Here is a 27,654-nt window from a genome sequence, read left to right on the forward strand (position 1 = left end):
TCTCTGCACCTGCGCAGCAGGCATGAGGAGAAAGTTCCTCTACTGGAGGTGTAAGTGCCCACGCTTACAAGGGCCTTCATTCCTCTTCTCGTACATCGTTCTGTTGCCCCTCTCACAAGCGCAAGCGTGCGCATATGTACACACACACAAACACACACACACAGAGTAACAATCCCCAAATATAGTCCGCTGTCTTTCCATATAAACACACAGGCATGCGGGAATCCATCCCTTCCCCCTTTTCTGTCCCCTCCTCTCTGCCCTCCTTCCTTGTTGCACACAAACACACCCCGCAGCTGCAGTGCTCAGGGTCATACTACAGTGCTGGCGTCAAGCAGAAGACAAAGGTCACCGAGACACCCGGAGCCCCAACTGGGCACAAGTGGGCCTGTCGCCGCTTCCATATGTCCCTAGAGCGGGTCTCGGCGAGGTCTGGTTAGGTGCGTTAAGCTGGAGGCTTGGGCACGCACCCCTGGACCCACAGCCATCCCGGGCAGCTAGTGTATCTAGCGCTCCAGCACGCCACGGGTTAAAGAGCCCGCGGAGGCGGGGGAGTCCGACCTACAAGTCTGATTGGCTGTGGCTTCCTGGGCCCGCAGCCCCCGCGCTTCGGTATTGGTTGGCGGCGGGCCCCGCCCTCTGGCCTGGGCCCCTGAGCCGCGCGCGCCGCCCCGGCCCCAAGCCGCGCAGTCCGAGCGGAGGGCACGGTACAGCGCAGCCGGAGCCGGTGCTGGAGCCTGAGCCGGATCCTTAGCGGTGGTGCAGCCGGAGCCGGGCCTTTCTGAGCCCGCGAGCGATGGTGAGTACGTCCGCAGCCCGCAGCGGCTGCATGCATCCCCGACGGTCCCGGCAGCGGCGCGGCGATGGCATCCTGGCTGGTTCGCGCTTGGCTGGGCGTCCCCTGCAGCTGCGGCCCACGTCCCGCGCTGTTCGCAGGCTTGGAGCCCGTGGCCGTCCGGGCCGCGAGGACCTTGGTTCTCGGCTGCTGGTCCTGGCCTGGCGTGGTTGACTCGGGGTGGCGCGTTAGGTTTGGGGGAACAGTTGATAAGATAGGTTTGGGGTGTGTGCACGTCCCTGAGCTTGGCTTGGCTTGGCGTGGAGACCTTGGGGGAGGCTAGGCCGGGCCGATTCAGATACGTCAGGGTACAGCTGGACTTGAGCTCACACCCCTCATAGTTCAAGTGGGTTTGGGGTTCGAGAACGCTCTGGACATCGTGAGAGACTGGGGTCACTTTTCTACTGTGGCTGATCCTGCTGTGGCGTATGGAAGGGAAGGGGTAGCTCAGAGCGGAGGGGACAGTCTGAGATTCTGCGAGTTATCTGGCGTTCCCAGCACCTCCCAGTAATCAATCCTCAGAGGAGGGCCGAAGTGCTGACTCCTATGGGCAAAAGCTCCAAGGTAAAGGAGGGGTCCTTGAGGAAGGGGGATTTCTTTGGGGACTCAAGCCTCAGGAGAGACATCTAATCCAGACAGTGTTGCTTTTGAGAGCTTTGGGGCGGGGAAGTTGGCTTTGGCCGAGAGCCAAGGCCTCATTTTGCCCCTCCATCACACGCCAGGGCCACTTGCTTCTCTCTCTGATTGCCTCCCATAGAGCTGGGCTCTTTGCCCTGTGCGCTGGCATGCAAGACACGCTCTGTGGTCTGAGGAGATCTGCCTGGGCTCTCTGCTGTTGGTCCCAGAGACTTGCCTACCTCTGTGATGTCACTTTCAAGCCTGAAGGGGGGTTCACTGAGGAATGGAGAGGGTGCCATGGAGAGAGTTGAAGGCTCAAGTGAGGGCTGCAGGATCACCCCCTGCCTGATCAACCCGTTTCTCTCTTACCCACTGGCATCCTTCCCATGAGACATTATTTGCCCCTCTAGAGACTGATGACTCAGTTCTACCCCCAAGGTGCCCAGAGAGATCATCTTGCACCCGACTTAGCTCCCCCATTAAGAATCTCCCAGGAATGTGTTGCTTGAATAGTTTCGTGGCTGGGGGTTGCGTCACCTGTGGACCAGCGCTTGTTTTAAGGCCTGAGGATGTGAGAGAGCAATAAAAAAAAGGGAGAGACTTCGAGGTCATACATCCTTTCTCTGTATCCACCCTGACCTGAGCTGCTCACAAAGAGGATGTTTTCCCTCCTCAAAGAGCACCAGAAGGTCTGGTGTGGTGGTGCATGCCTCTGACCCCAGTATTTGGTTAGCCGGGGTGGGGTGGGGGTGAGGGGGGGTCTGTTTGTGCTGTGGCAGGCAGATCATGGGTTCGAGGGCAGCCTGACTTCAAACAGAGCAACTAATTAACATAACAGCCCACCCTGCCCTGGGAACATTTGATTTTAGTTGTATGAGTGTGTGGCTTGCATGTGTGTAAGTGTGCCACACGTGCGCCTGGTACCTGCGGGTGCCAGAAGAGAGTGTTGGCTCTCCTGGAACTGGAGTGACACCATAGTTACGGGGCACCGCGTAGGTGCTTGGTTACCCACATGATGGCTCCTCTGCAAGAGCAACAACTGCTCTTAAGTGGCTGAGCCATCTCTTGACTTGAAAAGCTTCCAAGCCCAGCTGAAAGACCTTAGATTTTGGCCTAGGACAGATGTGGGTTCTAATCCCACCACGTTGCATCGTAACCCCATTGTGCCCGCTCCCCATAAAGAGATGGTAGTGTCCCTGTCTCCGAGGATGGTGTGGAGATGGCGATGAGATAAACCCAGGTGCGAGTGTTTGGTGTGGAGACTTTTCCTCTCTTGTATAACCTCAGGAAGTCCTGCTAACCATCCAGCCTATTTGCTGGTCTGAAGGAGGCATTCTCGTTTGTCAGTTTTGGGAGAAGACGACAGTGACTCAGACAAAATGTTTCATTTCTTGTTTAACCGAGACCCACAGGGTGCTTGCTCTGGGTCAAACCTTGTACAAAGCAGGAAAAAGTGACACAAACCATGTGTGTGGATGGAGCTCTCACCTGTCCCTGAATGCCCTAGAGTCAGGTGTCCTGTCCTTGGGGGGGGGGGTTGGAGCAGGGGAGGTGGCTGTGTCATGTCAGGCAGGTGTTCCCTTCTAGCTGGTGAGGTGGGAAGAGTCATTAAGCCAGATGTAATCTGAATAGGAAAACTTGTCCCAGTCAGGGGAACTTGGGTGACACTGGACCAGAGGTGTAGGGACAGAATAGGGCTGGTTTACCACAAGTATGTGGGAGCAGGTAAGAGGGGACAAGGCAGGCATGGGAAATAGCAGGGAAAGAAAGCAGAGGCCTTGAGTGCCCCCAGAGGGAGGGGGTGCGGGAGCTCAGTGTAGTCCGCCGCTGACGCACACTGTTGATGCACCGTGAGTGGGTGAGGTGAAGGCTGACGTCAGGCCTCCTTGGGTTCCCCCTAACGCTGGTTCCCGTGCCATCCTTCCCACGAGGGGCTGGAATTCAAGGCTGTTTCCACTCTGAGTCTTAAATCCAGCTTCCCACCCCACCAGCAGAGAGCCCAGGTTTTCCTCTGTCCCCTCCCCCCCCCCCAAAGTTCCTAATGGGATTCCTTTGCCCTGTACAGGCTGTTTCCTGTTGTTGGCGCTGGACCTCCATGGTACTCCCAGCTCTCCACCCAGGTCTCTAACCTCTTGGCAGAAAATCAGCAATATTCTTAATGGCCTCCTGTTGAAACCCCCCCCCCCCCCCCAGCCTCTGCCCTCAGAGCAAGCTGTGGGATGAGGGCTCCCAAGAGGCTTTTTGCATCATCTGCCTCCAGGTGTCCTCAAAACACCCAGCTGCAGGCACTGAGGTGGGAAGGAAGTGGTCCAGGGGCCCAGAGCTAGGCGGTATGTAGCATCAGCCTGCCAGATGCTAGGATGAACGGCTAGCCAGGCGGAGGGGCTGAAGGCAAGGAGACGCCCCAAACTCCCTGAACACTGTTCTGGTGGTATCTTTATGAACCGGTCCATCACGTTCCACACTGGGGAGGGTGGCTGAGTTTCGGCCTCTGCTAAGTGGAGCGATATCATCACTGGACAGAGGTTGGATTGAAGATGAGACCCACATTTTGAATCCTGATGTCCTGTCAGTTGGGCTGTGTGACCTCACGTCAGGCATCCTCGCTCCCTGTGCTCCCTTCCTACCCTGAGGCACAGACGCGCTCTGCTATTGAGGATACCGACATGGAAACACGCAGATGTCATTAAAAACACAAGCGACAGTGATATCGTTTGAAGAGAGGAGGGGTTCCAAGAGTACCATAGCTGCCACCTTGCCCTGAGCAGCAGGCCTGGCCTGGAAACTGGGTTACACTGGATTATTCATGTTTCTACGCTTGGTCTTGGCCGGGTAGCCAAGCAGCGATGGTTACTCATGTTTCTTTGCATTGCCCCAGTTTTTGCTAAAGAAGGAAGAGATGATCCCAGTTTCTAAGAACTGCGGAGACTTCCGCCTTGCCAGGAGTGGAGGCCCTGGAGAATAGGAGGTGCCTGTTTATCTGCTGAGGGGAACCATCAATAGATTACTTAGTTTGTGCCTGTGTCTGCTCTGTCCCGCCCACTTCCAGCGTGCACCTGGCCATCGTCATCAGTGCACTCAGCCACCGGTTCAGCCCGGGCTGGCACGAGACTCGGCGGGGCTGCTGTGGTCAGTGTGGCTGAGACTGACATGTCTCTGCCACAGTCGATGGGCAGAAAATGGCAAACGCAGTTCCTGTTGCTATGGAGACATGGGGGGGTGGGGTGGGGTGGGGATGGGCAACCTGGCTGCAGCCTGAGGAATGAAATCAGTGGAGCTGGGCTCCAAAGTCTGTTATTCCCACCTTGAAGAGACAAGAGGCAAGAGGATTGCCAGAAGTACATAGCGGAGACTCAGAACTCAGTCTTGACGCCACCACAAAAGTATGAGTGGGACCAGGAGGAGCTTCAGGGAGTGGGAGCTGTGTGTGCAAGATGAGGTAGCTGGCCTCCGGACACTGGCTCATGTGGGGTACGGAGGAAGATGTCTGTCAGCTGGCCAGAGCAGGTGCTCTCAGGGAGGACCGTGAGGGAGATTTAGGTGATGTTTCTAAGGGTCGTGGGGAGCCACTCTGAGTGACAGGCTTTCATCTTCTCTTGAAGCCTGGAGATGCATTTTAGGTCTGGCGTGGTGAAAGGAGAAGTTCAGAGTTCACTTCGGGAACTGAGGACTTGACTAGGTAGCGCAAGGCTTTGGCCTCTAGCTGCCACCCCATTTAGCCTTCCTAAGGAACAGGCAGAGGTATTGGGGGCTACTGGGACAGGGTGCTGGGCATGAAAGGCTAGGGGTCCAGTTCTTTTGACAGGAACCCCTTTGTTCCCTATTCTTGGGTCTCACTGCCTATGAGTGGTTGAGCTAGGACAGGAACTCCCTGGCTTCAGAGACAGTCACTTCCGGTCTGGCATTGCCTAGGCCCCTGACTGGAGGCGCCCTTGGATTTCTGATCACACACTCCAGTGTATAGGTGGCACAGTCCCTAGCCCAGAAGAGCCCACCTCCTGGTCTGCTCTTTTGCCTTCTTGGCTAGGGTGCAAGGACCAGGGCGTGGGCGGCAGCCAGGAGGACTCCGGTTACAGTGTAAACACATCGTGTCAATATTTACTTCTGCCTGGAGCCAGAGCCTCCTCCTCCCACGTGCTGCCCCTGCAGGTGCTCTAGACAGGCCTGATGAGAAAAGCCAAGATCAAGTGCAGAGACTTCCCAATAAGACACTCTCCCATCCCAGGCCTCAGTTTCCCCATTTGCAAAATGCCATGGCTGGAACAGTCGATAGGCATTTTCAGGCAGTTCCTGTAATGCAAGCATACTGAGCCCAGCCTTGACCATGTGTGGGCCTGGTTTGCACCTCGCCTTACCATTTGCCTGGTGGGACGGTGGGCATATTTCATATGACCCTTGAGCCTCCGGCCTTGTGCCCTTTGTAGGAGGCCCCTATTTCGGATGGTCAGCTAGAAGAACATGCTCAGCAGAGCTGGCACAGGAAAAGACGGAGAAATGGCCGTGGCAGCCCTTGTTATTCCAACGAAGTGTTTTATGATTCTCTGAATCCAGACACTGGCTTGCGTCACTTGGAAACTGCAGCCAAGGGTGGGGAATCTAACCTCAAGGCCTCCTATTGCTCTGGGGCCAGCACTGGGCTTAGAGAGCCCAGGGCTTGAGTAGGAACCGCCTCCCCAAGTCAGATACTGGAGCTTCTGCTGAATGGGCTGAGGTCCAGGACTGAAATGACCTCCGCAAAGTGTGGCTGGGAGAGGGGTGCTGAGGGTGGAGGCAGTTCATGTGGAGGGAGGGAGGCTTCATTTCCTAAGCAGTTAATTTGTAGAATTGAATCCACTGGGCACATGAGGGGACTGCAGGGGGGCACTGGCAGGCCTGAAGGCGAACAACTTGTGAGGGCATGGTAGGGCAAAGCAGGGTTCTAGGGACCAGAATCTCAGGCATGGTTCTTGGACACCAAGCCCAGGACCTGATCTGATTATTTCTCCTCCTCCTCCTCCTCCTCCTCCTCCTCCTCTTCTTCTTCTTCTTCTTTTTCTTTTCAAGACAGGGTTTCTCTATATAGCCCTGGCTGTCCTGGAACTCACTCTGTAGACCAGGCTGGCCTCAAACTCAAATATCTGCTTGCCTCTGCCTCCCTAGTGCTGGGATTAAAGGTGTGCACCACCATTGCCTGGCCTGGTTTCATCAGTTTTTTTTGTTTTTTTTAATTGCTTAAATAGGGCTGGAGGGATGAGTCAGCCATTAAAAGCTAGGCTCACAACCAAAAAATTGCTTAAATAGTTCATTGAGATATGGTCTCATGTAGCCCAGGCTGGCCTAGATCATTCTGTATAGCCTGGTCACTCTTATGTAGTTGGAGTGAGCCTTGGATCTCTACTTCTGCTTCTACCCCATGAGTGCTGTGATTACAGATGCTGTCACACCAGGTTTATGCAGTGATGGGTATCGAACTCAGGACCTCATGCATGCTAGACAAGCACTCTACCCATTGGGCTATGTCTCCAACTCTTTTTGCTTTGTCACTTTTTGCTCTATGCTTTCTTCTCTCTGAGCTTTGTTTCTTCTCTGATGTGGAACTGTTGGAACTTTTTTTGTACAGTAGTTGTGCAAGAGTGAGAACAGATCCTGGTTCAGGAGCCCAGCACAGTGTTAGGGAGTCCAAGGGTTCCTCAGAACCCAGATGTGATGAGAAGACTCCCCAGGGCACATGCATCCTCCCCAGCCTGGTTTTGCCAGTGTGCTCCTTGCACAACATCTGGACCCAGATAAGTACCACTTTCACAGCTCCCATGGGCCCATCAATTCCTGCCCACCCCCCCACCCCACCCCCATCCACAGGCAGGCTGCCCAAGATGTGCTTTCTGTCCCTTTTGAACTTCATCAGTGTCAACTCTTACAACACAAGCTCCCAAGGGCCTGGCCCTCATCAGCTTTGGCCAATTCGGAATGCTTCTGAGGGGCTTCTCTCCTGGTCCCTGTTCTGGAATCTTCTATTCATTAAAGCTGCCTTGTGTTGTGTTGGGTAGATAAACTTGTAAATACCCGTGACTGACATCTGGGTTGCTCTCAATTTGGGGCCAATGTGACATTCTTGTTCCTGTCTGTACATGTCTGGCTTACGTAGCTGCCACACCATCCTGTGATGTAGTGTTCCATTTCAGAGCATAGCACTTCCCTCCCTGTCACCAGCCTAGTGCTTATAACATGCTTCTAGGGCCTGCTTGTCTCAGACCCTGGCTCCTCCTTGCTAGCCCTGTCCCTGCCCCCGGAGCCTGGCAAACTCAGTGTTGCATTCTACCAGATTTAGATTCCTCTGTACTTGGCATTCCTCGGGTTAGGAAAGGGGTTCTGGCCCGGGAGGGGACTTCTTGCCCTCTGGCATGTCCTGCCACTCATTGGCTATATGGCTTAGGCTCATATCTTGCCCTTCCCCACCCTGAGTTTGTTTCCACCCTCTACAAAGCATCACGTGGATTGAAGGTCTCCATCACTGGCTTCTGGTCCTCCCTCATTTGAGGACCACTTGCTCCAATCAATAGGGCCTTCCTACCTCCAGGGTTGGGCCAAGATAACCTCAGCCCCAGCCACTCTGAACCTCTGCAGAAGGCCCTGGGAGAGAAGATGGAACCCTCCGCTCTCAGTCTCCTTCCTGGTAGCCTCCTTCCGAGACTGCCTCACCCTAGCAGATTTAGAAGAGACAGCCTTGGCATCAGGCCAAACTGAGTGTGTGCTCGACCACTCCCCGGCTCTGCCCTTAGGCAGTTTACTCCATCTCCACCTAACAGGGTTGAAAGAACCAAGTGAGGTTCCAGCTCATCCAAATCCCAACCTGCAAGGATCCCAGGTCCGGTGGGGGGGAAAAAAATCTGACACCTTGTGTAAAACCCACCTGCCAGAGACGTCACTTCAGAGAGAGGGAAGAAAGCAAAGTGGGGGGTGGCACTGGAGAGGGGCTGCGATGCGGAGGCTCTAGTTGGTAGCCAGAACAGGAAGGTTGGGGGGAGGGCAGGAGGGTAAAGATGTGGAGGAGGGATTTGGGGGGGGGGGGCCAGGAAGAACAGAAGGTGCAAAGATTCTGTGATGGGGCCAAAGGGCTGGGCATGTTAAGGTGGAAGATGGCTGATGTGGCTGAGCAGTGACATGGAGGGACAGCAATAGGAAAAGGATGGGTGGGAAGTGGGTTAGTCACGGGAGCCTTATCCAGAGGGGAAGTGAAGAACTGGCATTTCATCCTAAGAGTGACGTCAGGTCCCTGGAAGGTTTGTTTGTCTTAGAAAGGCCTTGGCTATTATGTGGGAGATAGATTGAAGAGGGCAGGAAGGAGGCAGAGAAGCCCTGTCCAGTAAGAGATGTGCCCTGGCCTAAGGGTGTGGCTGTGCTTGGCCTCTCCAGAGGCCGGGTTTTAGCTGCTTTAGGATGGAGGAGGCTAGAGGGTGGTCATGCAAGATGCTTCTAGACCACCATTCCTGGTAGGAAGGCTTGGTGTGTCGTCACCAGCTCGAGATAGACTATCTTAAATTGACCCTTGAACTCAGCCACGTCATTCTCCCAAAGTGACCCAGTTATCACCACCCTGCTCCCAGGAACCCAGAGTGCCTAAGCTACTTCGCTTGATGATACACACCCTGCCGACTGAGACATGAGGACAGGGGTCATGGCTACAAGGGACACCAGCTTTGTGCCCTTGGCTACAATCCTACTCCGGGCAGTCCTGTGGCTTTGTGGTTCCTGGGGTGGCACCACTTCTTCCTCTAAGTGGTCAGTGTTTTCCTGGCTTCCAGGAACAGTGGGCGGGGTGGGAGAGATATAGAGAGCAAGAGAGTTCACAGAAGTCTCTGGAAATGGGATGTAGGTGTCCTGTAGACTTGCTTCCTCTTGGGGAGACAAAGAGTAGAAAGAGGGGTGGGGAGCTAGCTCAGTAGATAAGGGTGCGTGCTGCTTGAGTATGAGGACCTGAATGCAAATTCAACATGATGTAAAAAAGATGGGCGTGGCCCCACGCTCATAACCCCAGTGCTGTGAGAGTCAGAAGTAAGAGGGTCACAGGACCTTGCTGGCTGCCAGCCTGGCTCCAGGATACAGGGAGGGATCCTGCCTCCAGGGAATACATTGGAGCATGAGAGAGCAGGATACCTGAGGTCCTCCTCTGGCCTCCACACATACATGGGGGCATGTACTGGCACACACATACATGGGGGCATGTACTGGCATACACATACATGCACATGCACCCACCCTCATGTGCATCGTCAATATCACACTCTCAGACACCAAAAATTTAAAAGCAGAAAAGAGCTCAGAAGGGGCAAGAGTCTGCCCCAGGCCGCACAGCAAGTTCAGTACAGCGACTTAGAGCCGGATCCACGGTCCTGATCCTGTGCCGTGCCCTTTCTGTTCAGAATGTGGCTTCTGGAGGCAACAGGCAAGGGTTCACCTCTGTCACTGAGTCCCATCGGGGTTCCCTTGGTAAATGAGCATCTCTGAGCACTGGTTTTCTCTGACATCGGATGGTTGCTAACACCTTCCTCTGTGAAGCATGGCTGAGGACAAATGCCAAGTTCTCAGGCCTGTAGGTTGTGCACAAAGCAAGTCTGCTGGGATGGTTCTGACGTGTGTGTGTGTGTGTGTGTGTGTGTGTGTGTGTGTGTGTGTGTACACTCGCACACTCTTGTGGATAGACTGAGGCCAGAGGACAACAGCCTTGAGTATTGTTCCTCAAGCAATGACTCCCCTACCCTCCTTTTCGTTTGTTTTTTTTGAGCCTGGAATTTGCCAAGTCAGCTAGGCTGTCTGGTCATCCAGTCTGAGGGATCTGCCTGTCTCTGCCTTCCCAGTTTTGGGATTACATGTGTGTTCCACTATGTCAAGTTTTTCTTTCTTTAGTTAAAGATCTATCATCTATCTGTCTGTCTGTCTGTCTGTCTATCTGACTGTCTGTCTATCTGTCTATCTATCTTGTGTGTGCCTACATGAGTTTATGTACACCATGTGCGTGTAGGTGTCCACAGAGGCCAGAAGAGGACATTTAGTCCCCTTGAACTGGAGTTACAAGTGGATGTGAAGCCCCCTGATGTGGGTGCCGGAAACCAAACCCCGGTCCTCTGTAAGAGCAGTAAGCCAGGGCTCTAGCAACCCTTCCTCTGTGGGTTCTAATCTAGAACTCAGATCTTCTTGCTCGCAAGGGAAACTCTGCCCAGGCCCCTGCCTTAAGTCTTTTGAAGAGCTGCAAGCGGCTGCAGTTGTCTTCCGTGCAGCTTTCCAGTCCCGAGGGACACAGGTAGATGGGACGTGAGAAGATTCTTTTGTTTTTCTGAGGCAGGGTTTCTCTGTGTAGCCTTGGTTGGTCTGGACTCTGTAGACCAGGCTGGCCTCGAACTCACAGAGATATGCCTACCTCTCTGCCTCCTGAGTGCTGGGATTAAAGGCGTGCGCCACCACGCCCGGCTAAGATTCACTTACCATCGTTCCTATTTTATAGTTGAGGAGACTGAGGCACAGAGAGTTACTGATCCCTCTTAGCCAGTAGCCAAACTAGATTAAAAGTAGTTTATCTATTTTTATTTTATATGTATGAATGTTTTGCATGTATGTATGTATGTATGCATGCATGCATACAAGTATATGCATGTATGTGTACCAAATATATGCAGTGTCCAAGGAGGCCAGAATAGGGTGTTGGATCTCCCGGAACTGGAGTTGCAGACAGTTAGTTGAGCTGCCACGTGGGTTCTGGGAGCTGAACCTGGGTTCTCTGCAAGAGGGGCCATTGTATTAGCCACTGAGCAATCTTTCTGGTTCCAAGAACTGGATTTGAACTTGGGTGTTTTGGCTACAGAATCCAGGTGCTTTGTCTTGACTGTGGAGATCAGCAGACAGTGTTCTCTCCTTTCAGCATGTGGACGCAGGGTTGTTTGACTTGGTAGCACTTTCACGGGCTCAGCCACCTCATGGTCTCCGGATCGGAAGTTCTTAAGCACTGTGTTAATCATTGCTGCCCTTTAGTTTACTTTCCTCCCCGCGGTCATTCTGTCGAGGCAGCTGTGTGGACTCTGGGCTTCACCTGCCGTGGGAAGAAAGTTTGCAGTAAGTCTTCTGAAGTCATTCTTCAGCACAACTCTGGGATGAGCAGATTCAGGCGCTCAGGAAAAAAAAAAAAAAAAAAAGAACCCGAAAGTTGGAACCCTGGCCAATCCAGGGCGAGGATCGGGGATTAGGATAGACACCTTTAGAAGGGGGAGGAAGGGGACTTGGAAGGCAAAAAATGGTGGAACTCTAACAGGACTCACATCTGGTGGGTGAGAGCCAGGCAGTTTCCCACTCAGGCAGAGCCAGAAGTGGCAGAGCCAGGACTGAACCCGGACAGCCTGGCTCCAGAGTGTGCGCTCTCACGTATGTGAGGTGTCAGCTCTGCTGCCTTCTCATCTGCTCCGGGAGCTGGGACTTACGTCCTGGTCTCTCCACAGAGCCTACGACAACCCACCAGTTGTTTTCTCTTTCATCCTCTGCCTCTGTCCTTCATAACATCTGTCCCTCCACCAGGGAGTCTCTGCCTTTGTAGATGCCTAGGACTTGGGGTGTCCTCAGGACACCCTCATTCCATTCCTTAGAGTGCCTGTGGCTACAGAGGAGGAGCACAGGGAGACCAGCAGCGAAACATTTCCAATCTGCTTCGCAGGGACCTTCTGCGAAGGTCCACACCCGGCACCTTCTCTGTTCATAGCAACAACCCTGAGGCCATTAGCTGCTGTTAGACACAGCTGCTCATTGGATGAGTCCAGTATCCAACATCACAGGCTAAGCAGGTGTAAGGATTGGAGCCCGGACAGGTCCAACTCTGAGGCTTGTGCCACGCTTTTAAGCTGCTAGGAACAACCTAGGATATGACGAGCCCTACCCCTTTCTAGTGACAGTGTTGTCAGCCTGTGCCTGGTCTCCCTGGCGTCCTAGGGCCATGGAAGCAGACCATGGTGCACGGCCTTCCAGGTTCTCAGGTGTGTGGGAGGACCACCAAGAGGGATACTGGCTACCAGGGCATCTTTACTTTCTTTCCAGAGAGCCTGACTCATTAGGTCTTGCGTGGGGTTCAGAAACCTGCATTTCCAACTGTCTCCCTGAGTCTCACCTTGAGCGCGCGTGCGTGCGTGCGTGCGTGTGTGTGTGTGTGTGTGTGTGTGTCAGAGCTCACTTGGGAAATTACAGCTGGTTACACGCCGTCAGTGTGTGTGTGTGTGTGTGTGTGTGTGTGTGTGTGTGTGTGTGTGTCAGAGCTCACTTGGGAAATTACAGCTGGTTACACGCCGTCAGAATATCACTCAACTGGGGAAATCAATGAAGGAAGTCCTGAGGGAGATTTCTAAAGTCATTGAACACCTTGGGGAGGAATGGTGCCTCCAAGAGTTTGGGGGGGAAAAAAAAAGAGTTTGGGCAAGGTGCCCAAAGCCAGCTTAAAGTGGCTGTGGTACTTCATACTGCCTGTCAGCTTGACAAAATATAGACTTACCTAGCAGGCGAAGCTCTGGGCACGTCCGTTAGAGAGTTTCTACTCCAGGTTACCTGAGGTGAGAAGATGTAGCCTGAATGTGGACAGCACATTCCGTGGTCTGCAGTCCCAGACTGAATTCAAAAGAGAACGCGAGGTGAAGAACAGTCTTCCAATTGCCCCTGACTTCTGTCTTCCCTGGTGTATGTATGTGTGTGTGTGTGTGTGTGTGTGTGTGTGTGTGTGTGTGTCTGTGGTTTGTATCTGCTGCCTGACATGAGTCCTGGGACAGAACTCAGATCTTTTGCAGGAGCAGCGCATACACTTAACCACTGAGCCATCTCATCCCTGTCTTAAACTATAAACCTCCCTTAAGTTGCAGTTGATGACAGCATCAAAAAATGGACCTAATAGCCGGGCGTGGTGGCGCACGCCTTTAATCCCAGCACTTGGGAGGCAGAGGCACGTGGATCGCTGTGAGTTCGAGGCCAGCCTGGTCTACAAAGTGAGTCCAGGACAGTCAAGGCTACACAGAGAGACCTTGTCTCGAAAAACCAAAAAAAAAAAAAAAAAAAAAAAAAAAGGACCTAATTCAGTGGCTGAGCTGAGATCAGAACCTGTGTCCCTGAGCTGCCAAGGCTACATTCTTTTCAGCACCGTGTTGCCTCCACTCTGTTAACCACTGTGGGGGGGGGAGTGGGGGGGGTAGGGGGGTGGGGGGGTGGGTGCAGGGGTTGTGGTGGTGGAAGGAGGTAGGGGGTCGAGGCACTTGCCACCAAACCTGACAGTGTGAGTTCTATCCCCAGGAGACACCTGGTGGAAGGAGAGAACTGACCATGTGACCTGCAGGTGTGTTCTGACCTTCACACACGCACACAAACACACGCAAACACATACAAACAAACGGTGACCATTTATTGAGTGCCGACGATGTGCCAGACATAGGCAGTCTAATTAAAAGCCCTGTGTCTGAGGAGCTATCCTGTCCCCCAAGGCAGAAAGGTTGTTCCCAGAGGGGAGAAACCTGCTTGGAGAACTTGGAAGGGTGAGTTAAGTGTTTATAAGAGTTGCTCAAGGGACTATTTGCATATGACCTATATAGCATTGTCCCGTGGAGCTGGAATAAACACCAAGGGTAAGAGTGGCCTAAGGTGAGGCCAGGAGGTGGCCATGGGTTGCCCCTCCCCTCCCCCACCTAGCCACACAAGCCAGGAGAGAGCTTTGACCTTAATATTCCTTCATTTCTTCTATACCAGTCTTACTTAAGCCCAGAAAGGAAGAGGCAAAATTGGTAGCTGGCAGCGTGGAGACGTCCCTTGAATTGGAAGGGTTTCCGTCTGTGTGGTGACAAGATTCCTCTTGCCTTCTGTCAGGCCCATTCCAGCCCTTGGGTGGAGATGGGTTTGGGGGAGGGTCATGCCTGGGGTTGGCCAGGTGATGGAGGCAGAGGCAACAGATATGGAGGAGATGGCGTTGACAGCGCGTTGTGATTGATGGAGACAGGGTAAGATCCAGCTCACTGCTTTGACAGATGACAGTTTGGAGCCTAGACAGATGACAGTTTGGAGTGGCTGGTGCCGCAGCAGAGCCCAGATGCTGGCTGGAAGCTTCTCCCGACCTTAGGCCTTCCAGCCAAACCCTGGCTGGGATGGATCCACGTTGCTGGCAGCTGCTTTTCTGGAGTTCTCTTCTAGGCTTCTGGTGGCTGCCAGGGGGTGGGAGGTGGTGGGGGGAATGTGGGGGATGGGGGGGGTGACCTGCATCCCTGCAGCGCCTGGGACTTCAAGACAGGGAATGCCTTGATGCAAAGGTTCTGTCTTTGAAGCGGCCAGTGGGGGAGGGGCAGCACTCTGACCTCCAGATTCTTTCCCGTGACCTCTCTGACCCTGGAGAGACCCAGGCCCTTGGGACTGGGGAGGTCTGCACGAAGTGGGCGTGGCTACTAGATCCAGGGTGCACAAGTAGCCCTTCCCTGGGGGCTGGGAAGGGGTCCCAGGGGTGTGCCACGATGTCTCTGCCACAGAAGGGAGCTCATGGGTCTCCCCAGAAGCCGAGGCAGTCACCCGTCTGGCAGTCACCTCTGTGTTTCCTGTCTTCTCCAGTTGGTCCTCTTTGGCTTGTGTTATCTCTGAGGGTTCAGTTACCAGATGTGCAGCTGGGACCAGGTCTCTACCGCCTTCCTTTGGGCCATTGACTCCTTCCTGGGAGCCAAACAGTTGGGAATCCTCTCTATCTACTCCCTTTGGGGTTCCCCCTCCTTTCTCGCGAGGTCTTGAGGTGGCTGTCCTTTAACCACTGGAACTGTCCCATCCCTGGACCTGGCGCCCATGCTCTGGGAACCAGCTTCACTGTTTGCTTAAACACCTGGAGCCCCTTACTTCCCTTCCTTAAGTTTCACAGGGTCCTGTATCTGCCTAATGCTTAGCAGGGGCTCAGAAGCACAACCCCCCCTCCCTCTTCTGCCCCACCCTTCACCCCCAAGGCTCCCCAGCCCCTCCCACGTGAGTATTTCTGCACTCGCTGGGCACGGAAGGCTACAGGCCCAGTGCCCTCTAGTTCAGGTCCCTATATCCTGTGAGCCAGCAGGGAGGCAAGTTTAAATGGGCCAGGATGAGGCTCCATTATGGGAATCACTGCATCAGGCCAAAGGTCCAGGACCATTAATGCCGCACGTTCTTAGTGCCTCCCCGCCTTGCTCCTCCCGGTCTGCTCCAGAGAGCATGAGATGGATGGACCCTGGATTTATTAGGCATTAACTCTTAGCTAAGCTGCAAACGTATTGTTTCATATAGTTAACCCAAAAGACATGGGTCCCACTGCACCCCCCCACCCCAAAATAAAGGAGGTTCTTGTTATAATTCTTGGCATGGTCCCACAGCCCTGGCCTCAAGCAGTCCCTCCTCAGCCTCCTGAGTAACTGGGACCACCTGGCTTTTGTTCATATTTACACGAGGAAACTGAGGCCAACATCTCAGAGCCAAGAGGTGTCAGGCTTCTCATTGAGCCTGTGCTTTGTCAGTCCTGGGGAGCATCCATTTTCCAAGCCATGATGGTTCACTTCGGCTCAGAAAGGCCACTGCTGAGAGGGGTAATGGGAGGAGGAGAGGGTGCCTGGGAGCTACCAGAGACGTGTACGTGTGAGTGTGTGTGTGTTCTGTCCGAGGACACTCATGTCCTTCCACGTGACTGAAGGGGACAGGGACTTCCCAGAGGACACAGTCTATGACCTAGCTCCATACTGGGTATTTAGGAAGGGGAAAGGGGAGGGAGGGAGCCCCTGGCAGGGCTGTGCCATGTGCAAGTGGGCAATCCTGGGGCTAACTCATGTTCACATGGTCCCTAGGGAGATATTGCTAAGGCTTCAGTATTAGCTAATGACATGGGACAAACTTACAAAATTGGCCTTGTTCACCCAACCTGGTTTCCACACTACTGCTCTACTGCTTTTTGGTGTATTTTTTTTTTTAACAATTAAAAAAAAAAAAGATTTATTTATTTGTTTGGGTTTTCAAGACAGGGTTTCACTGTGTAGCCCCGGCTGTCCTGGAACTGACTATAAACCAGGCTGGCCTCGAACTCAAAGACATCTGCTTGCCTCTGCCTCCCGAGTGCTGGGACTAAAAGTATGTACTGCCACAGTCATCGCTAGCCAGCTTAAAAGATTTATTTATTTTATTATATTGTGTGTGACCATTTTGCCTGCATGCATGTTTGTGCATCCCATGTATATGTGTACTTGCTGCCCACTGAGGTCAGAAAAGGACATTAGATCCCCTGGGACTGGAGTTACAGATGGCTGTGAGCAGATATGTAGGTGCTGGGAATTGAACCTGTGTCCTCTGTAAGATCAACCAGTGCAAATAATCACTGGGCCAATTCTCCAGCTCCCTGTCTACTGCTTTAAAAAAAAAATGCTTTTAAAGCCTGGTGTGGTGGCACACACCTTTAGTCCCAGCACTCGGGAGCAGAGGCTGGAGGATCACTGTAAGTTCGAGACCAGCCCGGTCTATAAAGTGAGTCCAGGACAGCCAAGTCTACACAGAGAAACCCGGTCTCGAAGAACAAAAAAACAAAAAACAAAAAAAAACAAAGCTTTTAAAATTACTTTATGTATGATTTGCGTGTGATGGAAAAGGGGCACGTGTGGAGGTCAGAGGACCACTCTGGGCTCAGTTCACTTCTCACATCTTTACCTGGAATCCAGGCACTGAACTCAGATCATTAGTTCACATAGCAAGCGCCTTTACCCGCTGAGCCACCAGCTGCCTGCAATGTACATTTTTAGAAAGCAGATTCCTAAACACAGCACATCTTGCACAGCACATCTCCTGAGATCTTGGGCCCTCCACTAAGGAGCTTGCAAACCAAGGAAGGCTCTTCCCTCATGGGAGCTTGGTGAGTGAGAGTCGCGCTGTTTCGGGCTGCCTGTGAGTAAGCCACAGAAATCACTCAGGAAAGTCCTGAGGAATTTTTTTTTCTTTTCTTCAGTCAGTTTTAATTGAGCAGCGTGGGAAACACCCAGTGACACATGCGAGGTTGGGCAGGGAGAGGCAAGGCAGCGCCCCCTCTCTCTGTTTGTCTGCACCTTCCTTCTGTCTTCCTGGGGACCAGGGCCATCTCAGCCCAAGCGGGTTGGAGGATGGACTTAGTGACCCGAGGTTCCCCAGCTGTCTCAGCCCTCCCGAGGAAAATGACTCATCTTTCTAATGAGGAGAGCCTCCCTCTGTGTGGGAAGAGGAAAGGGAAAGGGTAGAGGAGGGACGGTCCCCTCTGGTTCCCTTCAAACCTGATTCTCAGTTCTGAGGAACCCTTCAGCCACCCACGGAGGGACACTAGGGCCACTGTTGCCAGAACTGATAAAGGCTGTCAGCTCTGAGAGCATCTGGTTACCTCTGTAGGACTGGGCTGGGCTGAGTAGATGGAGGGTTCATCTTGGTACCCTATGGACCAATTCTCGTCGACTGGCTGACTGGCATCCATCGTCTCCCCCTTCTCTGCCTACCTATCATCCTTAGAATGGCAGCATATAGATCCATTGGCCATGTCCTCTTAAGCCTGAGCGAGCTAAGAAGGAACATAGTGCACATAGAATACCCCTGAACATGCCCTCCCCAGACCCCTCCTTCTCAGTCCTCCTGGTCCTTCCACACGTCCCCCCACCACCACTACCGGCTGACCATCGTGGGACTGTAGAAATCTGGCTTTGGTAAGGGAGAGGAGTAAGACGGTGGCAGAGCAGGCAAGAATGGCTGTGCCAGCTTCCCTGGTGACAGACTCAGAGCCTGGGTACAGTCCATCATTGCCTGTCCACTGTCCCAGGCACTTCCGAGGTAACTTGAAAGAAGCCATTTTTATTGGAGACTTGCTTTTCTCATCCGTAGAAGATGAGACCCGAGCACCAGTCACAGCTGTGAAAACATCTGCACAGCAGCTATTTCCTTTGAGCCTATGCTCAGAGGTCACCTCAGAGAGGCTTTCTCTGGGCATGGATTCAAACTTGGCCCTCATCTCCCAGTTTGTGTCCCCTTCTTGGTGTGTGTGTGTGTGTGTGTGTGTGTGTGTGTGTGTGTGTCTGTCTGTCTGTGTGTTTGTAAGCATGTGTATGTTTGTGTGCGTGTGTCTGCATGTGTGTGTTTGTGGGCATGTATGTGTCTTTGTATGTATGTGTTTGTGTGTGTGTGTCTCCGTATGTGTGTGTTTGTGAGTGTGTGTGTGTCTCTGTATGTGTGTGAATGTCTGTGTCTGTGTATTTGTGAGTGTGTGTGTGTGTGTGTGTGTGTGTGTGTGTGTGACTGAGAATTGAACCCAGGCCTTTGCTGTGTCAGAACTCTAACAATGGGTCTAACCTCAGCCCTTTTTTACTTTGTATTACGAGCCAGGGTCTAACTAAGTTGCCTGGGCTGGCCTTGAACTCACTGTAATTCAAGCAGTCCTCACACTTGCCGTGCTCCTGCCTCATCTCTGAGGAGCTGAGATTAGAGGACCGTGCCACTGGGGTCCTGTCTGGCTCCCTCCCCTGTTTGGTTGTTCTTGGCATTTGCCACAGCTGACTGCTGTTTTTTTATCTTACTCTTCTGCCCCCTCCCCCTATTCCAGATGTTCATGAAGGCAAGGGCTGTTTTCTTTGTCCTCTTCTAAGCCCACTCAGAACAGTGCTGGCACATAGTAGGCATGCAGGTATTTGCAAAAGCAATAATTGGGGGACCAACAAGATGCCGGCAAGCCTGGCAACCCAAGTTCTATTCCCGGAAGTTGCTGTGAAAGAAGAGAACTGACTCTTGCAAGCTGTTCTCCAACCTCCACATACACTCCACAATAAATAAGTGTAAAAGAATGAAGTAATTAGTGGAGGCAGGGGTGGAAGAAATGCCTAAGAACACTTTTTTTTTCTTTGGTGTTTTTTGAGACTGGGTCTCTCTGAATAGTGTTGGCTGTCCTGGACTCATTTGTAGACCAGGCTGTCCTCCAAGTCTCAGAGATCTGCCTGCCTCGGCTTCCCCAAGTGCTGGGATTACAGGCATCTGCCACCATGCCAGGCCACTTGTTGCTCTTGCAAAGGACTGGAGTTCGATTCCCAGAACCCACATGGTGGCTCACAACCACCTGTGACTCTCTCCCCGGGGATCTGATGCCCTCTTGCCTTTGAGGGCACCCTCACATACATCTGTGTAAATAAAAAGAAAAGGTCAATTTTGGGGAGTTGAAGAGAAACCTCAGTGGTTTAGTGCACTTTTTCTTGCAGAAGACCTGGGTTCGATTCCTAGTGCCCACATGGTGGCTCACAACCATCTGTAACTCCAGTTTCAGGGGGTTCAATGCCCTCTTCCGGCCTCTGTGCATACCAAGCATGTACATACATGGTACATATAACAACGTGAAGGCAAAATACTCATAAAATTAATATAACATATATAACATATACATACACAATATACATATACATATATATGTCATATGTGTATATGCATATATTAAGAAATCTTGGGGTTGGGGATTTAGCTCCATGGTAGAGCAATTGCCTAGCAAGCACAAGGCCCTGGGTTAGGTCCTTAGCTCTAGAGAAAGAAAGAAAGAAAGAAAGAAAGAAAGAAAGAAAGAAAGAAAGAAAAAGAGAGAAAGAAAGCAAACAAGCAAGCCGGGTGTGGTGGTGCACGCCTTTAATCCCAGCACTTGGGAGGCAGAGGCAGGCGGATCGCTGTGAGTTCGAGGCCAGCCTGGTCTACAAAGTGAGTCCAGGACAGCCAAGGCTACGCAGAGAGACCCTGTTTCAAAAAAAAAAAAACAAAAAAAAAAAAAAGAAAGAAAGAAAGAAACAAATCTTTGGGCTGGGTGTGATGGCGCACACCTTTCTTTAATCCCAGCACTTGGTTGGCAAAGGCAGGCAGATCTCTGTGAGTTCGAGGCCAATATGGCCTACGTAGAGAGTTCCAGGACAGCCAAGGCTACACAGAGACACCCTCTCCCCAGTCTCAAAAGTTAAAAATAATAATGAAAAAGAAATCTTTAAAGAAAAGGAACAAGCGGGGAAAATGAGTGTGTGTGGAGCGAGTGGGAGGATGGATGGCTTGAGCAGCCAGCAGTGGCCGGCCTGGGTAAGGGCCAAGTACACATTGGTCCCTCTCCTGCCTGCTCAGCATCAGCTGGTCCCCTGGAGGTTCATGCTTGGCTTTTTACATTTGTGCTTTCACAGTAGGGCACGAGATTGCCCTTGGGCACAGAGCGAGCACTTTTATGGTAAAATCAAAAGGCACGGTCGGGAGTGGAATGCGAGCAGGCACGCTTTTTACAGAAAGGAGACTCCGCCAGGGCTCTGGCCGTGTCTCCCAGCCCACCAGGCACAAGTATACTTCAGTTCCCAGGGCACCTTGGGAAAGCACAGGAAGCCTTGCTTTGGGAAATGAGCTCAACTCCTGAGTCCCAAACCCCAGCCAGGGCTTTTCAGGAGACCTGTGTTTCCACTGGACCCCTCTGTGCTGCCCTCAGGCCCTTCTCCCTTTCTCTCTGCAGTTAGTCCCTGAGATCAGGAAACCTGTGCTGTGTCTTTAAGAAATGAACAATTTGGGGGCTGGAGAGATGGCTCAGTGGTTAAGAGCACTGCCTGCTCTTCCAGAGGTTCAATTCCCACCAACCAGATGGTGGCTCACAACCATCTCTAATGTGATCTGATGCCCTCTTCTGCAGATAAAGCACTCATATACAATAAATAAAATAAATCTTTAAAAAAAAAAAAAAAGAAATGAACATTTGATTTGGAAAGCTACAGACATGCATACTCATCTGGTTTCTTCTCTCCCAGTCCCCCTGATGAGGTTCCCCTCTTTCCCAAGATGGCAGTAGGGAGACTTAGACACTCTGTTTCCATAATTGTGCTCGATACTGAATGCACTTACTTGTACAGGCTTTGACATACATGTCCTTTCCTCCCCCCCCCCCCCCCCCATTCTGGAATCCTGTCTGGATATCATGTGACACTTAGTTGACACTCTCCTTAGCCTCCCCTGGCTGGGACAGTCTCTCAAGCCTGTTGTGTTTTCTACAACCTTGACAGTTTGAGTACTGTTCAGGTGTTTGGGGGCGGGGGGCGGGGGAGATATCCCAAGGCTCATCTGTGATATCTTCCTGGCGAAGACACCTCTGCCCATTGTCGCTGCCCACACCCTGGCCCTGGCCATACTGCTTTCCTCTGTGTAGCCTTGACCATCATCCGCGTGAGCTGAGATGTTGACAGATGTTCCTTTTTCCCCATCTGTGACCCATTTCTGTCTGTCCTCCCCTTCTTTGCACCTGTTTTGTACTCATCTCCCTCCCTTGGTCAGGCCACACACCTCCTGCTGCTTAAAACCCTCCGTGCTACCTCTTTCCCAGCTAGCCTTTTCCTGTGTGCCCTTCTTAACCAGCCAAACAGGAAGTCCTGTAACACAGCTTCCGCTTCCTCCCTCCTCCACACCTTCGCCTAGGTCATGCCCTTCTCACTTCCTGCCCTGAAACCCTGAATTCTGTGAATGTGGGGATCCTACATAGCTTGCTTTCTCCTGTCCCTGCAGGACTCTGGATGGGGCCTGGATCATGGTAGGTGCTGACCCAGATCCCGTTAATTTAGCACGAAGGCAAGTGAGCATTGGCGGAAAGTTAGGGCAAGCACTAGGTTGCAGCAGTGACAAATGCCTCTCGTCATAGGAGACATGCCTCAGCCTGGGAGCTTAGAGAGGGCTTCCTGCGGAGGAGACCCTATGATCTGAGGAGAGGGACACGGGAAGACCCTTGCAAAGGCCCCGTGGTTTGTGGGAATGTGAAAGGCAAACAAAACAAAAACAACAACAAAACCCAAACAAACGAAAAACCTGTCACTAGGACACAGGGTCACAAGGGTGGGGGCAGCTTGTGCAGTGAGCCTGAGCAGGGTGACAGGGCGCGAGCCTGACATTCTTGCAGGCTATAGGCATGGTTGCGAGCTTCACCTTTATTCCCAGAGCAGTAGGAGGGCCGGGCCGCTGGACAGGGCTTAAAGGAGGATGTGGCTCAGTTGGGTAGAGTGCTTGCTGAGCATGCATAGAGGCCTAGGTCCCATCCCCAACATAAAATAAAACCGGATATGATTGTGCACATCTGTAATGCCAGTACTTGGGAGGTGAAGGCAGGATCAAGAGTCCAAGGCCAACCTAGGTACATAAGACTCTGCCCAAAAAAGGTAAAAAAAAAAAAAAATAATAAATAATAATAATAATAAAATAGAGGTGCACAGGTTGGAGAAGGGAAGGAGAGGGAAGAGAGAGTATGAATCATGATCCTTTTCCATCACATGGCCTTGGACACCATCTGTAAAATGTGGCTGCATCCCCCCCGCTTTGAGGGGTCACTGGGGGGGGGAGGGGACGTGAAGCAAGAGGGGCTGCACGTGTGAATGCCTGATACATTCCTCTCTCATCTCTCCTATGGCCCCAAGCTGCTAAGGCTCATTAACAAACCACTATTCCAGGCTAGCCCAGCCTTCTCTCTCTTCTCAGGAGCCTGACCTTTGGCCCTGCTGGCCACCACTGACCTCTGCCCTAGGAGGGAAGGGATTGCTCTCTGATTGCCCTGCCCCATCTAATCTGTCCCTCCCCCCACCCCCACCCCCGGTCCTCTAATCAGGGATGAGCTAATATCCCCATGGCCTGCCCTTCCCAGTCCCACCTGGACCAGCGGGGCTGCAGAAAGAAGAGCAGTCTCTGGGCCTGCTCACTCTCACCTGACTTCCAAGCTCGAGCCTTGCTCTGGGTGAAGCTGTGGTTCCCCTCTCCCTAAGCACCTGTGTCCATAACCCATAGCTGTGACCTTGTCTAAGCCAGCAGCTGTCATAGAAGGCATAAACCAGTCTTGCCTTTCTGCAGATGAGGAGTGACTCCAGGGAGGTGTCCTTCTGCTGGGCTTGGAGATGGAGGGCACAGAGGGGGCTCCCCTGAACTTACCAACTATTTCCTTGCCTTTGTGGTCTTAAGCGTGTTTTTTTTTGCCAAGGATAACTACTACAGATCTCCCACTTCTGCTTTTTAAGTGCGGGGATTGTTGGCGTGTGCCACCATACCTGGCTTCATCGCTGTGCCTTTCTGTCCTACTCACCTGGGTAGCTCTTTAGTTCAAGTCCCAACAGCTGGGGCCCAAACCCACACCACCTTCTTCTATTTATTTCACTGGTCCTGGAGCACCTGGAGCCTGCTATCTCTGTCACGTGTTCTAGGGCTTTGGGGTGGGCCACATGGGAAGGGTCCTGGCACAGCCCGAGTTCGTGCTCTTGCCTGCTACATGGCTTGGCAGAGTGAGAGAGCTTGACTGGTCATTTACCTTAGGAGCATCTTTTGGTGTTTCCATGGCAACCGTGCAGCCAGGATGGATGCTTCAGCTTCAGCTTGCAAAGGATCATCAAATCCTTCTTACTGGGGGTCGATGGCAGGAAAAAGATGTGTGTGTATGTATTGGGGGCAGGGGGTCGCTGAGCATCCACACTGTTAGCTTGGAGCATACCCTGGACTTTGGGGGGCAGGCAGCACACCTCCACTGTACACCTCACGGAAAGCTACCCTGAGACTCCCGCCGAGCCTCTGTTTCCTCCCTTGTAGGATGGGGCAACAGGGCAGCATCTAGAATTACTTAGGAGGCAGGCGTACCTGCGAGAGTTTCTTCACTGCATTATGTGAGATAGGAAGCCTCACCCTGAATGTGGGTGACATTGTCCCCTGGGCTGGGGTCCCAAGCTGAATAAAAAAGAGAAAGCAAGCTGAGCCCCGGCATTTGTCTCTCCCTGCTTCCTGACTGTGGATGCAATGTGACTGGTCACCCACACTCCTATCACCCCGCTTTTCCCACCAAGATGGATCGCACCCTCAAACTGTAAGCCAGAATAAGCCCCTCCTTTGGTTTCCTTCGTCAAGCCTTTCGTCACAATATTGTGGAAAGTAATTAATATAGAGAGCCAACCTTGACCTCAGATCTTGTCCCAGCTGCCTTAGTAGTCATAGGAGCCACAGTCAGGGCTCTTCAGAGAGAGGAGGAAGATGGCCAGTGTCATTGGGGCCTTGTAATCAATATGGTCTTACGGAATATTGCTGGAGCTCGGCGGTCGTGGCGCACGCCTTTAATCCCAGCACTCGGGAGGCAGAGGCAGGCGGATCACTGAGTTCGAGGCCAGCCTGGTCTACAAAGTGAGTCCAGGACAGCCAAGGCTACACAGAGAGACCCTGTCTCAAAACAACAACAACAACAACAAAAAACTACAACAACAATAACAAAAAGAATACTGCTGGAGCCGGGCGTGGTGGCACAGCACGCCTTTAATCCCAGCACTCGGGAGACAGAGGCAGGTGGATTGGACAACCGAGGCTACACAGAGAAACCTTGTCTCGAAAAACCAACAAAACAAAACAAAAAGAATACGGCTGGCCCCTTCTGGGTTTCAGTTTCTCTTCTCTAAAATGAAATTCTGCAATAGGACTGCTGGGAAATGGAGCCTATACCTGACCCAACATGCAGTCTCCAGCCCTCAGGAAAGTCACTCAGGGAAAGTACTTCCTGGGGCCAGGCCTTGGCTCCCAGCAGATTCGGGATCTGTCTGAGGAATCTGCTGCCCAATGGGGAGCCCCCTCGTATGTGCCGTATAGATTCTTCTGGAGCCCACAGTGTGTACCCTGCCCCCTATCTGGCCTTATCACTTACATGACGGTGTCTGTGTCCTTGTCCTGTGTCTCCTAGGAGACATCTAAGCAGCCTATTGGCTAAGCTGGGTCTGAGTCTCCAGCCTGTCCCTGGGCAAGTGACTGTTTCCTGGCCCCTCATCTTCTGTAAAAGTGGCTAATAACACTTGTGGCCTTGGTGGGGGAGGGGGCGGTCATGAGAGTTATGGGGTTGCATCAGTGAAGTGCAACAGTGAAGATGGGGAAATCCCTCTTCCTGTTTCTAAATCAAGAACCCAGCAGCGGCAGGCCTCAGGCAGTGGCCAGGGATGGCCTGGCAGCTGAGCCTGGGGCTTCAGGAAGCTCCCATCGCCCAGATGGCTTAGAACAGCGGTTCTCAACCTTCCTAACTCTACAGCTGTTTAATACAGCTCCTTATGTCATGGTGACCCCAACTGTAAAAATGGTTTTTTGTTGTTGTTGTTGTTGCTGCTTCATAACTGTAATTTCGCTACTGTTATTAATCATAATGTAAATTTCTGTGTTTTCTGGTGGTCTTAGGTGACCCCTGTGAAAGGATCGTTCAACCCCCCCCCCGCCCCCCCCAAAAGAGTCATGGCCCACAGGTTGAGAACCGCTGGCCTAGAGGAAGCAGGGCCCCTATGGAGCTTCCCGGAATGAAGAGAGAGAAGGAGAAGCAATCGCTATAGAGTCATGATGCGGTGGGGCTGTGTGACCTGCAGATGAGTGACTTGGCCTCTCTGAGACATGCTTGCCTTCTGTGAAAATGGGCCAGTGATGCAGCTCATGAAGTCGCTGCACTTAGTTGGCGAGCTATTGAAAGCGAAGTGCGTGGCAGAGTCTGGCTGCACGTTTTTTATTTGCACTTAGGATGTGTGTTCTCAGTCTCTGGGTGACTTTTTGGCCCATACTCTCCCCAGGAAACAATAATACATTTTGTTCAGTCTTATCTCTCTGGCTCCTTCCTTGAGCCGGGCACTGTTTGGAGTTCTTTCGCCACATTACGTCATTTCATGGTCACCATGCTCTGAGACTAGCTCTGCTGTCCCCCGTCCCCCGTCCCCCCACCCCCCTTTATAAATGTGGAGGCAGAACCTCCCGGCACTTGGCTTGGCAGAGATCAGTTCTTCTTGCTTCATCCTTATTTGAGGTGATCATGAACCTGGGTCAGGACGTCTTGCAGGTGCCGTTAGGACACAGCAAACGTCCATAGGCAGGGAGTCTGACGGGGCAAGGCATGCCACAAGATGAAGCTGACCTGGAGTGTGTTCGTGGGAAGCTCATTGTAGGCGCCATGGGACCGCATGTGTTTATACAGCCTGTCCTGGACAGGCAGGGGGCCCTGACCATCTAGTGTAAACATCCGGACACTTGTCAGCTCAGGGGAGGACAGAGGCAAACCAGGGACCAGCCTTCAGTGCCTTTCTGCACCTCGCTTGGTGCTGGGGTGCCCTGGTGGATGGATGAGGAGGCGCCACGGAGCTGACATTTACTGCACACTCAGCATGTGCCAGGCCGTTTGCAGACAGCGTCTTAGTACATTGTGTGGTCTGGTTTATTATTTTACTCAGCTGATGTAGAAACTGAATTGTAGGAATTGTACAAACCTAATTCCATTGAAAACCACAGAGTTTGGCTTTCCGGGAGGATTGCCTTAGTCTATTTTTTTTTTGTTGCTATAACAAAAATAATCAAGACCAGGTCATGAATAAAGAGTTGAGGTTTATTTGTCCTGGAGGCTGCAAAGAGCACAGTGCTTGTATCTGAGAGGACCTTCCTGCCACCACATTCCAAGAAGGTGAGAGCATGGCATCTTGGGTCTCACTCTGCAGCCCAGGCTACCCTGGAACTTGCTAAGTAGACCAGGCTGGCCTTGAACTCAGAGTTCCACCTGCCTCTGCTTTCTGTGTTCTGGGATTCAAGGTGTGCCCCACCACACCTGGCCCTCTTTCCTCTTCTAATGAAGCCACAGGTGCCACCATGAAGTCCTCACCCTCATGACCACATCCAGTCCTATCGACCTCCCCAAGACCACACATCTTTTTTGCTAATGTGAGTTTGGGGTATAAGTTACTAACAGACACTTTGGGGGGGTTTGTTTTGTTTTTTAAAGATTTATTTATTTATTTATTTATTTATTATATATAGTGCTCTGCCTGCATGTACACCTTTGGGTTAGAAGAAGGCATCAGATCACTTTATAGATGGTTGTGAGCCACCAGGTGGTTGCTGGGAATTGAACTCGGGACCTTTGGAAGAACAGCCAGTGCTCTTAACCTCTGAGCCATCTCTCCAGCTCCTTGTTTTGATTTTTGAGTCAGAGTTTCTCTGTATAGCCTTGGCTTTCCTGGAACTTGCTCTGTTGACCATAGAGATCTGCCTGCCTCTGCCTCCCAAGTGCTGGGATTAAATGTGTGAGCCACCACTGCCCGGCTTTGGGCGAGGGGACATTTAAACCACAGCTGAGGATGAATAAATGGAGTGCAGCTTGGCCAGTCTCCCTGAACCTGCCTCAGTGGTGCTGTTTCCCAGGCAAACTTAGTTCTACCTCAGAG

General features: G+C 52.3%; 1 protein-coding gene across 1 annotated transcript in view; it reads left to right on the forward strand.

Moving 5' to 3' along the window:
• Positions 1–659: 659 nt before the first annotated feature.
• ECE1 (endothelin converting enzyme 1) overlaps positions 660–27,654 on the forward strand; it is a 106,828-nt gene continuing 79,833 nt past the window's right edge. Inside the window, exon 1 of the mRNA XM_084788163.1 lies at positions 660–799. Within this exon, the coding sequence (XP_084644289.1) occupies positions 797–799 (3 nt within the window). The 5' untranslated portion in view covers positions 660–796. The remainder of the gene's footprint in view (positions 800–27,654) is intronic.

This window comes from Acomys minous (assembly GCF_964271855.1).
Source record: "Acomys minous genome assembly, chromosome: 6".
Lineage (NCBI taxonomy): Eukaryota > Metazoa > Chordata > Mammalia > Rodentia > Muridae > Acomys > Acomys minous.